Source organism: Octopus bimaculoides, chromosome 7 (genome assembly GCF_001194135.2).
Source record: "Octopus bimaculoides isolate UCB-OBI-ISO-001 chromosome 7, ASM119413v2, whole genome shotgun sequence".
NCBI lineage: Eukaryota > Metazoa > Mollusca > Cephalopoda > Octopoda > Octopodidae > Octopus > Octopus bimaculoides.
In genome coordinates, this window is record NC_068987.1 from 13,894,248 (window position 1) to 13,908,220 (window position 13,973).

At 34.0% G+C, this 13,973-nt stretch overlaps 1 protein-coding gene across 1 annotated transcript in view; it reads left to right on the plus strand.

The window, feature by feature from the left end:
- LOC106871127 (C2 domain-containing protein 5) overlaps positions 1 to 13,973 on the plus strand; it is a 73,785-nt gene that overhangs the window by 10,690 nt on the left and 49,122 nt on the right. The window contains exon 4 of the mRNA XM_052969125.1: positions 4,741 to 4,770. Within this exon, the coding sequence (XP_052825085.1) occupies positions 4,741 to 4,770 (30 nt within the window). The remainder of the gene's footprint in view (positions 1 to 4,740; positions 4,771 to 13,973) is intronic.

Genomic DNA, 13,973 nt, shown 5'->3' on the forward strand with positions numbered 1-13,973 from the left:
TATAAAAAAAGAAAAAGAATGAAGAATATCACAAAATTACTTTAAAAAGATGATGAGAAAAGCCTCATATTTTATTGATAGTTCCATTCTGTAGAAATATACTATTATTATTATTATTATTATTAGTAGTAGTAGTAGTAGTAGTAGTAGTAGTAGTAGTAGTAGTAATAGTAGTAGTATTGTTTATTGATTGGTTGACTTGGGAGCTGAAATCATTAAGTCTTTCATGTAGAAAGAAACATGACTAGATCAAAAATAGATTTATAAGTTATATCTGATTTTTGCCTATTTAGTCCTCATTAAAATGTATGCATGTGTATATGGGCGTGGGTAATTATGTGTGCTTGTAGGCATGCATAGAAATTTGTTTGCTTGTTATCAGTCTGTGTAATTTGTATGTGTATGTGTGTATAAATGTATGTATGCGTTTATGGCTGTGTGTTAGAAACTCATTCTACAACCTCAGAGTTTTAGGTTCAATTCCATTGCATGGCACTTTAGGCAAACGTCTTGTTTTCAGCTCTGGGCACACCAAAGCCTTGTGAATGAATTTTGTAGATGAGAACTGTGGAAGCCTCTCACATACATACATACATACATGTGTGTGTGTTCACCCTCACCACTATTGCTTGACAGCTGGTATTGGTTTGTTTATGTCTCTGTAATTTAGTGGTTCAGCAAAAGAGATTGATAGAATAAGTACCAGACTTTAAAAAAAAAAAATTAAGTATTACTAGAGTCAAAACTAAGGGTTCTCAACCATTTTTTACCTCTGGACTCCTTTGATTACTATGTTATTCTAGTGGACCCCATAGCCATTCGATGTCTAAAAACTAGTTTTACAGAAACTTCTTTCAAAATTTCTATATTGGTTTTTATACATTAGCTTGTGTAGGTTGTACTATGTAAAATGTTAGAGAAAGAAACCTAGCTGTTTCTTGCAATGCATACCGATACATATATCTAGAGCAAGACTTTTTCAGGGGCTGTTAAATTACTATTGTAGATCTCTGATTTATTATTTTGTTGTGTGAAGCCCCACACAATTTTCTATATGGACTTTCAGGGACCATATGGACCCCAGTTGAGAACCACTGGACTAAACGCTTGAAGGTGGTGCAGTCCAATGACTGAAACCAGTAAATGATAAAAAAATTGAAGAAATACTCCTTTTGAGGCGGAGAATAAGACTAGCTCACACATAGACACACATGTGCGCACATACAAACACACGCATTTCAATATACAAATGCGAAGAAGAGTACTCAATACCTGTTGTACTCATATTTTCTTGCCATGTGCAATTCACCAGCAGCCCTAAAAATATAGATGGAAAACCTCGGTCAGGGTGGAAGTTCAGGAACATGTTGAAATATGTTTTTAATTTTCATTTTTCATATCCTGTTTACAGCTCTGTTTTGTAAATCGCAATAATACAAACAAATTCCTCTCCAATTTCTTTGTCACCATCATCATCAACATATGTCCCTTTTCCATGCTGGCATAGGTTGGACAGTTTGACAGGAGCCGGCCAGCTGAAGAGCTGCCCAGGCTACATGTCTGTTTTGCCATGGTTTCTATGGTTGGATGCCTTTCCTAACACCAACCACTTTATAGAATATACAAGGTGCTTTTTACATGGCACCAGTACCAATCATTTTCTTTATTACACCTCTCCCACTCATCTCCAAAATTATTTTTCTAAAAGCTTGATATAACTACATATTTGTAGCAAAGGTTTATTGTTTGGCTATTAGAGATATCTGCAATTATATTCCTATGCGTTTTGTGTTGGGTAGGCTTTCAAATTGGCTTGCTTCATTCTAAAATTTTGTTTTGTTGTGATTTATTACACAGAGGATGATTAAGTTACAGACTTTGAAAACATTATTTACATTATTTACATTTGACGGATATTCGTCCTCATCTTGTTTGTTGTTAACACAACGTTTCGGCATATGGCGTAGTGGTTAAGAGCGCGGGCTACTAACCCCAAGGTTCCGAGTTCGATTCACGGCAGCGACCTGATTAATAATAGTAATAATAATAATAGTAATAATAATAATAATAATATAATAATAATAATAATAATAATAATATCGATAGGAATGAGAACCCAGGTTCGAAATTTCCCCAAGACACCTGACGAAGGCTGGAGGGTATATCAGCCAAAACGTTGTGTTAACAACAAACAAGATGCGGGCGAATATCCGTCAAATGTAAATAATGTAAATAATGTAAATAATTCCTCATCTCTTAAATATAGAACTGTATTTGAAAACATATTATGATATTATTATTTAGAATTCCCCTTGCTCTGGTTTTTGTGTTTAATTTTATTCATTTATTTATTGATTTGGATTAGAAAGTTTTGAATTTGTAGACACTATGGTGAACGAGAGAATCTGTTATAGTCTCAGAAGAAATACTTTATTGTATTAATTTACATAACTTCAGTTCATACACTGGTCAGGTCAACTTTGTCTTCCATCAATATATAATATGTACTATTATAGTACATATGTGTGTATGTGTGCTTGCACTATAATTATAATACATCCAAATACAATATTCATATGTATTGTATGTATATTTGGTGTTGTAGGAGCTTTCCTTGGATACTGTCTTGCGGCAAATGTACATATAAATAAAACACATTATGTATGTGTGACCGATAATATTTATTATATATTATAGTACATATTATTATGTGCATATAGTAAAATGCATAATATGTACACAATTAATGTCATATGTACTATAGGTGCATGTATGGCTGTGTGGCTAAGAAGCTCGCTTTACTACCTTATGGTTTCAGGTTCAGTCTCACTGCGTGGCACTTTGGGCAAGTTTCTTGGACTGACCAATGCCTTATGTATGAATTTCGTAGATGGAAACTGTGTGGAAGCCAGTGTGTGTGTCTGTTACGTATGTTGCATGTGTGCCTTTGTGTTTGTCCCACACCACTTGACAACCAGTGTTGGTTTCTTTACATCCCTGTAACTTAGCAGTTTGGCAAAAGAAACTGATATAGTATGTACTGGGATCAATTTGTTGACCAAACCCTTTAGGACGGTGCCCCGGCATGGCCACTGTTGAAGATAAAGGATAGGCAAGTACTGAAGGTTGATGTAGTATGATCAGTAGTTCTCTTGAAGGTGATGTCCTAGCATAAGCACCAAATGCAATGACAAACCAACGAAAGAATATCTAATAATTGGATTACTTTTTAATTTCAAAACAGCATTAATTAATGAAAATTGAAAACTGTTTTCGCCAATAAAGATGGATGTCTATTTCAACCTGAAACATTTCTTCTTCTCATAGCATTCAGTGTAAGTTGTTAATTCTTGCTAATACAGGCAATTACATATGCAAGTGGCTGGGGGCCTGCTCTTGGTGGCACTTTTATCAGGGCTACAATTTTAGGTTTGCTATATAGACCCAGTGGTGCTTGGGACTAACTCAAGGGCTGCTCGGAATAGCATACATTGTAGCTATGCCACTGAACATTACAGGCCTTCACTAGTCTTCTCAAGTTACAAGATCTTTCAAAGTGTTGCTATTAAAATACAAATGAGGATCACTGAAATAGCAATGGTGATGTTTGCTTTGGGACTGATGAGAAAGGGAAACTAAAGCATGCCCTATAATAATTGAACGAGAAGGGCTACTCAACCCGAAGAAAATTCTAACCTGCAAGGTCATGCGCTGTTTATTTTGATATGAGATCACCATGTTGCGCACATATGGTTGTGATGCATGTGTCTGATGTACCCTTATCAGACAAGTAGTCATGATGGGTACAGTGGGCTTCGTATATTTGTACCCCAGTGTCACTTTGATGACACGCACTGCTCTCTCACTCAATGATGATGATGATGATAATAATAATAATAATAGCAGCCATTATCATTTTCATAATCCTCATTATGATAACCATCAATTTTTTTTTCTTTTGTTTTGTTTTCTTTTGGGGTTCCTTTTCACTATTAATGTTTGTAATGTTTACATTGCTATTCAACAACTGGTTCCAGAATGGCTTTTTTATAATAACTTCATATTTCTTGTGTCAACTCTTAGACCAATCGCATTACACTTATCTTTTTTGCGTTTCCCCACTTTTTTAAAGCAACTTTCCTTTTTGGATTTTCCTGCAATTAACATCTGTTGTCAACAATTGCTGGGGTTCCACTGCAATCCCCCTTTATTACTACTGCAACCCCTACTACTACTACTACTACTACTACTACTGCATCTTAAACATCAAAAGCTGTTTGGTTTACATAGTGGTGGGTAATAATAATAATAATAATAATAATAATAGTAATAATGATAATAATAAACAATAATTTATGAAGATTGACGTAAGTTTTTATGAAGATAAATTCACAATAAGAAGAGTGTGATACGATATGTAATAAATAGAGACTGACCCTTTTCCAAAAGGAATGCAGGATATTGCAGTTTCAAATTTTGAATTTCTGTATTTCTGCGTATTTCCCATTTTTTAAAATTTTGAACCCAGGGAAGACAAACATACCTTAGAAATATTGTTCAATTCAATAGAGTCAATCTCTATTGCTTACATATTGTATCACGCTCTTCTGATTGTATAATGATAATGATAATAATAATAATAATAACAACAATAATAATAACAATAATAACCTATGTCTTTTAAATTCTAAGACATTTGTTTGAACTTATTGTTTTTTCATTTTCTTTTGTTTTCACAAGGAAATTTGATTTAATCCGCCGCCAATTCAGGTTGAAGTGACCTTTTATCTTTATTTATTTATTCATTTATTTATTTATTCATTCATATATTTATCCATTTATCTATATATTTACAATTACTCAATATTAAGAGTGTCTTTTTTTCTCATTTTTTTTTTTCTTTCTATCCTCCCCATGTTCTTATAACACGTATTCCTTGCTGCTTCCCCTCAACTAACAGAAGCCGTTTTGTATTTTTTTGTTTTGGCTCTCTCTATACACATATATAAATGGAAAAGAAAATATATAAATGCCTACTCTCAGATTTATTAAAACAAAGATTCAAGCTTGCTTACATCATTATTCATAAGCTCAGCTTTTGTAATAGTAGGGAGGATATTAAATCAGAAGAAATAAATCAGTTATTTGATAGCTTCAATCTAGCATAACAATTGTATATATTAATAATAATAATAATAATAATAATAATAACAATAATAATAAAAACAACTGTTAATATCGGTAAATGTTTATTTTATGTAATTGTTGCTTTTCATCTCTTTGTATGATGTTTGGCCTGGAAGATCAATAGTTGATCTTGTGCCCGCTACTACTCCCATGATAAACTTGTATTATTATTATGTAATTCCCTGTAAAAGACTACTGAAAGTGTTTTGGTAAAGCCAGCAACTCTTTCCCATCATTGTAGTATATGTATGTGTATATATATATATATATATATATATATATATATATATATATATATATATATATATATATGTACGCATATACTACAACATGCCTAGGTGCAGGCTTGGCTGTGTGGTAATAAGTTTACTTTCCTACTACATGGTGTCAGAACCATGTAGTTGGGAAGCTACATGGTTATTGCTGGCACCTGGGCAAATGTCTTCTGCTATAACCTCAGACCGACCAAAGCCCTTGGGGGGTGGATTCAGTAGCTGGAAGCTGAAAGATGTCTGTTGTGTATGTGTGTGTGTGTCTTTGTGTCTGTGTTGCTCCTCCCCCCCCCACCACCACATGACAACCAGCGTTGGTGTGTTTACGTCCTCGTAACTTTGCAGTTTGGCAAGAGACCATTAACATAAGTAGCAGGCTTTAAAATAATTAGTACTATGGTCAATCCAGTCAGCTAAAATTCTTCAAGGTTGTGCCCCAGCATGGCCACAGTGTAATGACTGAAGCATGTAAAAGGTAAAACAAAAGATGCAGGAGTGTGTGTGTGTTTGTGGTAGAGAAAGATTGCTTCTCAGCCATGTGGTTTCATGTTCAGTCCCGCTGAACAGCACCTTGGGCCAGTATCTTCTACTATAGCCCTGGGTCAACCAAAGCCTTGTGAGTGGATTTGATAGAGGGAAATTGAAAGATCTCTGTCTTTTATTTATATGTATGTATGTATGAATGTATGCAAGTATGTATATATGTATGTACTTACTTTTGTCTTGAGACCAACTGATGGTTGTAAATGTGTAAATGAGTATCACTGTCATACAAGTGATGCTCCTCAATTCTGGTCTTCCATGAAAGACATGTCTGACTATGAGAGAAATATTACCTTGCTTGGAAACAGGTGAGGGTTGGCAACAGGAAGAGTACCTGTTGAAAATCTGCAACAAATTCTGTCCAAGCATTATGAACTGGACATTAAATGATGACACACACACATATCTATATAATGTACTGTTCCATGATGGTAAGATCAACAAAAAAAGTACTCCATCAGGCAAAAGATAAATATTTAATAGACACAATACATGTTTTTATGTGCTATTAATAGTTTCATATGTTGAGAAGTACCTCAAACATATTCATCAGGCACAAACCACATATAACTAACTAAAAATAGTTTATGAAACATGGTTTGTGCCTGATGAATATATCTGAGGTACTTCTCAATATATGAAATTATTAGTAGCACATAAAAACATGTATTGTGTCTATTAAATAATTAACACACACACACACATGGATGAACAAATGAAGTTTGTGATGCAGTTTTCTGCGTGGGACTGTTGAAGCTCAATACTGCAAGCTAACAAACACACACAGCATTTTTCTAGTAATAATATATAGCAAGATATAGCATTTTCAATTTATTTTTACTCAACCCTAACACACATGTATATATGTGCAGGTATGTAGATTGTGTAATCTAGTGTGGAGTGAAAATATAAAATTGTGGAAATTGAAAATGCCTGAGGCCTAGAATCTTACTATATATTATTACTAGAAAAATACCAAATTTTTGCTTAGATCAGTCTAGAGCATTTACTCTCTCAAACACGCCAAACTCTACTATTGTAAAAAATTTAGAAAAATCCCCCATTTTCGGAGTTTAGGGGGCTTGAGGGAGTAAATACTCTTGATTGATCTCAGCAAAAATTTAGCATCTTTCTAGTAATCAAATATAGCAACATTTTAGCCCTCAGGCATTTTTGATTTCCATAATTTTTTATTTTCACTCCACCCTAGTGCATGTGCACATACACACACAATAGGGTAGTTTCAGTTTCTACCAAATCCACCTACAAGGATTTGGTCGACTTGGATTATATTAGAAGACACTTGCCCAAGGTGCCTCACAGTGAGACTGAACCCAGAACCATGTGGTTGAGAAGCAAACTTTTAATTCCTGTATCTGTGGGAAAGACATAAGCAGAAAAGTAATTCTAGAAGGATGATATTCTGGAGAGAAATTACTGGGTATAGTGATTAATGCATTGTATTGAGAAAGAATGTTACTGCTCTTATGTATGTTTTGGGTACAGTTCAATGACTGTGTGAGCCATGGCCACATTTCCTAAGGAAGGGATTTCTTAAAAGATAAAACAAATTGTTATGTTTTGTCTTAATGACCACCAGCTTAATTAGGCTGATATTTGAAGATTTCAGAAGATTCTATAAATATCTGAAACACTCCTTTATCAGAATAATTGTAATCATGAAAGCAGAATCATATCTATTCAAATATTAGATGTCTCTCAAACAGTGACCAACTTCTATTTTCATAATGGAAAGTAGAGTTGAAAATAAGGCAACATCATCTTTGTTGAGGTACAATTTTGGTGTTGGGGAAGAAGTGAAATAAAGTTTTATTAGAATACTGTTAGAATACAAATAGGGCATACTGAAATTATGAGGTTGATTGTGATATTGATTAAGGATTGATTAGATAGAGAAGATAAACTGTGCACAATAATATCATTGGTTAATGGCCATTATCATCTCCCTCTCCTTCTCCACTGCCATCATCATCATCAATATTCTTTTATCTTTTCAGTGCAGTTTAGTAAATGATTTCAAAAAAAAAAAAAAAGGGCTTTTTATAACAACTTCATTTTCCCCTTTGTACTGACACATCAGTCTCATTACTGCTATTTTAGTTTCTCCCCATTTTTTTAATATTGCCTCTCCCTACATTTCCCTGCAATTAAAATATCCCTTATCAACAATTGATGGGATTTTACTGCAAAAAACAGAAGCCAAAAACAACTTGCTATATTGTTGAGTCATCTGTTGTTGAAGCTCAAAACCAAAGTAAGTATTGAATTAGATTAAGAACAAAGAATTCACTGTATCTTGGGAAGGTAGTCATGCCAATAATAAACTCGTACTAGTTCTTGTTCACTTCTTTTATTATTGGTTAATACTTATAAAAGAAATTAAATAAAACCAGTGCTGATCAGATTCGAGCCTGGTGAGGCCTCCTGGCTTGCCAGTCTCCAGTCAAACCGTCCAACCCATGCCAGCATGGAAAACGGATATTAAACGATGATGATGATGAGTGCATGAGCTTATTACTGGCATAATGACCCTCCCAAGATACAAAAAAAATATGTTTCAACAAAGGATTACACATCAATTACAAACCGAATACAAAAACGATGGACCAAAGCCTTGTGAGAGGATTTGATGGATGAAAACAGAAAGAAGCCTTTCTTGTGTGTGTGTGTGTGTGTGTGTTGAGTTTCCTTGTCTTGACATTGCATGATAGATGTAAATAAGTGACACTGTCAAACGAGCAGTGTCATTCATTTCCAGTATTCTGCGGGACCATGCTTGAGCCTATGGGGGAAACATTACCTTGCTTAGAAACAGGTGAGGGCTGATGACATGAATGGCATCCGGCTGTTAAAAAATCTGCTTCAAATAAATTCCATTTGACTCACTGCAAGCATGGAAAAAGTTGATGTTTGATTACAATGATGATGATGACATTCACTATAGTAACCACACTTGTAAAATGCAATATTTGAGGAATTAGCAAATCAGCAACACGCTTCCTTTCTCTTCATGTTTGAGTAAAACAGCCTTGTTTTGTTGGGTCTCAGAAAATTTCCCAGATTATATGTTGCCTGTCATTTATTTTTTTTAATTAACTTGTATATGAAACTGTTCTCTTCTTGTTGCTTATCAGCTTATTACATGTTGCTTATTAAGTGACTTAACTTACAAACTTAGGCTTTATTTACGAATGTAATCCTTTTAATTTTCTTTTTAATCTTTACAATTCATATTACATGTGTTTTTTCCTTTGATGATAAGTGGTCTTTGTATATAGAGACTATTTCTTTGACTACAATGTGGACTTAGCATGTTAATATATATATAGATAGATAGAGAGAGAGGGGTGGACACAAGCATGGCTGTGTGGTTAAGAAGCTTGCTTCCCAACCATGTAGCCTTGGGTTCAGTCCCACTCTGCAGCACCTTGGACAAGTGTCTTCTGCTAACCGAAGCCTTGTGAGTGAGTTCGATAGATTTGGTGTTCGGAAACTGGAAGAAGACTATTATGTGTATAGGCATGGCTGTGTGATAAGGAGCTTGCTTCCCAGCCTCAGGGTTCAGTCCTAGTGCATGACAACTTGGGGAAGTGTCTTCTTCTGTAGCCTCAGGCTGACAAAAGCCTTGTGCCTCAGCATGGCTGCAGTCCAACGACTGAAACAAGTAAAAGATAAAACATGGTAGTGCTCCAGCATGACTGCAGCCACATGGCTGAAATAAATAAAAGATATATATATCAAACACTAATTTTGGCATAGGTGAGTCGCTAAAGTATTATATAGCCAAACAGAATAGATAAGTTTCAATTTTGATGAGGCCTGTCCATATTCTATTGATCTGTTTGTGCCTCCCTACTAAGAAGGTTAGAGAACATGTAAAAGGAAGACTTCAATTATCTGTCCAAATTATATACAGTATTGATTGTCTAACCTTTTCCAATATTAGTTTCTCCAAATTTGAGTTATATATTATCAGTTTCAACAATATTTCTTTATTTAGAACATGACTTCATCAAAAGTATTCATAGTAAAAAGAAAAAAAAAACAAAAAAATCACTATTTTGTGCATGACATTATAATGTATAATATTTTCAGTAGTATGTGTATAGTAATTTTTTTATTTCTTTTTTTTTCTGGGTGGAGGGGAGGGGAATTAATCAATAAGAATGTTAAAAGGTTAATGTACTATTTTATATCAGCAGTTTTCAAGAATTGTTTTATTTATTTATTTATTTATTTTTTTTTTTTTTTTTTTTTTTTTTTTTTTTTTGTCTTCTGTTAAGAATACAACTTGTAGTGTTTCCTCTCGTTATAAATAGAAATAAATTATTGAGAAATCTGCAATTTGGTTTGACTGAAAGCAATGTTCCTGCAGCTGTGAAACCTTAACACTTTCACTATGATATTTCTGTTGAAATACACCCTCTTTGACTTTTTTTTTCCAATTAATTTTTTTTTTAAATAATGAAGAATTTAGTGAAACAACTCTGTCACTATTAAGCTAGTGTTTAGAACTTAAATCAAGATGAAATTTTAATGGGAAATTCTAATCAAGATCATTTTAACCCTTTAGCATTTAAACCAGCCATATGTAGCCCAAATATTCTAGCCATTTTATGTTCAAACTAGCCAGATCTGACCTCTAACACCTACTTGACAATGTCATTCTGAAACTAAACAATCACATCATCAACATTTTTGAAGTTGTGAGATCATGCATGACAAATTCAAAACACTGTGAATGAATAAGCATTATATTTGACAGATTAATCTGAATGCTAAAGGGTTAGAATTGGAAGCTTGTACCATAGACTCAGGGTCAGTCTTGGGAAACTTGTATCAAAAGGGTTAACTCTTTAGCATTTAAACCGGCCATATCCGGCCCAAATATTTTACCTGTTTTATATTCAAATTGGCCAAATCCAGCCTCTCACACCTACCCTACAATGTCATTTTGAAAATAAACAATTATATCCTCAGAATCTCAAAGCTATGAGATAAAGCAGTATTAATACAAAACAATGTGGATAAATAATTATTATATTTGACAGATTAATCTGAATGCTAAAGGGTTAAAGACATTTTAAGCTTCCCCATTCAAGAAGGAAAGAGGAAATGCTTGAAACTTAGTGTAAAACTTGCCAAAATCTTTCAATTAATACTTAGATTATATGCACACTTACACAGACACACACTATTCCTTAGATTAGAGTTCTTTGCATAAATTATCAGAAGCATTTTCCTACTAATATATAAGTAAAGAATCACTTATCTATTTATCTGACATGCTAAACATAGTTGTTATTTTTGGAGAGTGGCTGGATTGGGTTAGTTTTTAGATAGTCAAGCTTAAAGCATGCTGAATTTTTATGGCATGTTTTAAGGATATTTTTAGCATAATGATCATATCTATGAAGAGAAGTTTGAAAAAATTTAAAAAGAAAAAAAAAATGCACTGAAACTAAAAAATGCTAAGAAAACTGGAAGGTTTCAAACATTTACCATCAACTGGTATGGAAGTGGTTGCACATAAAAGTGATTATACTGTAATTAAAATGGTAGCTACCAGAATTTCTTGGCGTGAATTTTTAAATATTATATTTGGTCTGAGTATAAAGTTTTCAAGATGTTTTGAATACTGGAAAGCAGAATGAAGTTTTCTGCACCTGTATCCGCTATATGTTTAGTTACAAAGTAAACATGTTTATAAACATAGTGACAAACTAAACATATTTTAGAAGTTTTTACATGTTTACTGACATGTTCCACTATCAATGTGGTTAGTAACAGTAAACATGTTATCTAGAGGAAAATATGTCTTGCAGTAAATCTGTTTCCTTTTTTCTGTATTTTAGTTTGTTTGTTGGTATATTTGATATTTTGGTCATCGGTTTTTTTTAAAGCTATTTAAAAAAAAAATTATAGATAAGGGATGACTTAGAATAACTATATTTAGCCATTGCTTGTTTACAAGCAATGGCTGATGTTTTTATCTTGAAATAGTTAATCAAACTAAGATTAGCAACAAGATTAAGCCTACAACAAAGAATCGAAACAAGAAAGTGGAATAGCACATATGTGTGTGGAGCGGTGGTGGTAAAAGCAGCACAACTAGCAAATGAAAGAATACCTGTATTATTCAATGTATCACCAACTTCATTTTAATCTCTTTGGGGATTTTAGAATTGTCTCCCTTGTCTTTCTCGAAAAGAATTATCATTAACACTAGTGATTTTTCTTTCCATTACAGTTGTAATTTTGAATTTTTTTTTTCCTTTCTGCTCTACATTAACTCTTCATCATATGAACCAGCCATATCCGGCTCAAATATTTTACCTATTTCACATTGAAAACTGGCCATATCTGACCTATCACACCTACCCTACAATGTCATTCTAAAATTAAGCTAGCCCATCATCAAAATCATGAACGTATGAGATAATGCATGATTGATTAATTCAAAACAATGTGAATAAATAAGCTTTACATTTGACAATAATCTGAATTTAGAGGGTTAAATACATCGGCTCCCACTTACATTTAGAGATTGTTCTTGTGTAACTTTGGTCAGCCTTGCTTTAGCAGACCTCTGTATGTAGTAAGTGGATTAACTGGGTGTTCTTGACACATGCAGCATTCAAAATATATCATATTGAGGAAAGGAGGAGGAAGAATGCATGGTATGTATGTGTGTGTGTGTGTGTGTGTGTGTGTATGTATGTAGGCTTTTTGTGTTTGTCTGAACTAGGAGTGGGGAAATTGGGTACAGAGGATAATGTTGTTAATTAGCTCCAGTTCATCTTTGATTGAGTTGACTAATGATCAAAGGCCTTCAAGCCTTGACCATCTTGTCTATTTTATAAAGTACTGGCTTAAAAGCCATACTCCATGCAGACTTTTAAACTAGCTCCTGTGGAGGGCTAATTGAGCCTGCAGCACAATACTAAAGACTACAATATGTCTATAATGACCATATGCCCTGGTGGTGTTTGATCAGCGGTTAAAGATGGATGAGAATTCTGTAATGCAATCATTCTATTGTTCCAGTCCCAAGTTGAATCCCAACTGTTGGCCAATTTGTCTCAAAGTTCTTATCTCGATGTAAAATTAACAAAGTGAATATCATTTATTTCTCCCTTAATCTCTGACATCATCTGACAAATGCCAACCAAGATGGTGTGAATCAGCCAAGCTTTACCTGCTTGAAGTAGCAACCCAAATGCTTTTAAATCAGATCCCAAAGTTGGATGTTCAAGAACCAAATGAAGGGCAGATTTTCAATCTCAGGATCATTCTGATTCCAAAATGGTATAATTTGTCTATATAGAACAAATGTAGACTGAGATACATGGGTCCCAGACAGACAGAATTTTGCTTTTATTATAATAGATAATACAGCAGGGTATGATCATCATCAAGTGGTTTTGGGGGCAAGCACAAAGACACTCACTGACACCCACAAAGACATATATGCAATGGGCTTCTGCACAGTTTCCATCTACCAAATCCACTCATAAAGCTTTGCTCAATGTGCTGTTAATGTAGAAGTCTCTTACCCAAGGTGCCAATCAGTAAGACTGAACCTGAAATGATTGGTAGCAAAATGAGCTTCTTAACCACACAGCCATGGCTACGCCTACACTTTTGAAGAAAATCACTTACTGTTATTTTAATTTAAAATTTTTTTTGTAGCTTTTAAATGAATTTATTGTTTTGATCTCCAAGAGCCAATAACCAACAGTAAGTAATAATTGGAAGACCAGGAAACAAAAACGAAAAATAATGATAGATGCATCTCTTGAGTTGTAATGGGTTATCTAGAGGTCAGTTAATGATGTGTGCATGTGCATATGTATGTACAAGTGTGCATGGCCGTTTTGATGCATCTTTTACATCATCTAACCACACACACACACACACACACACACACACACACACACACACACACAC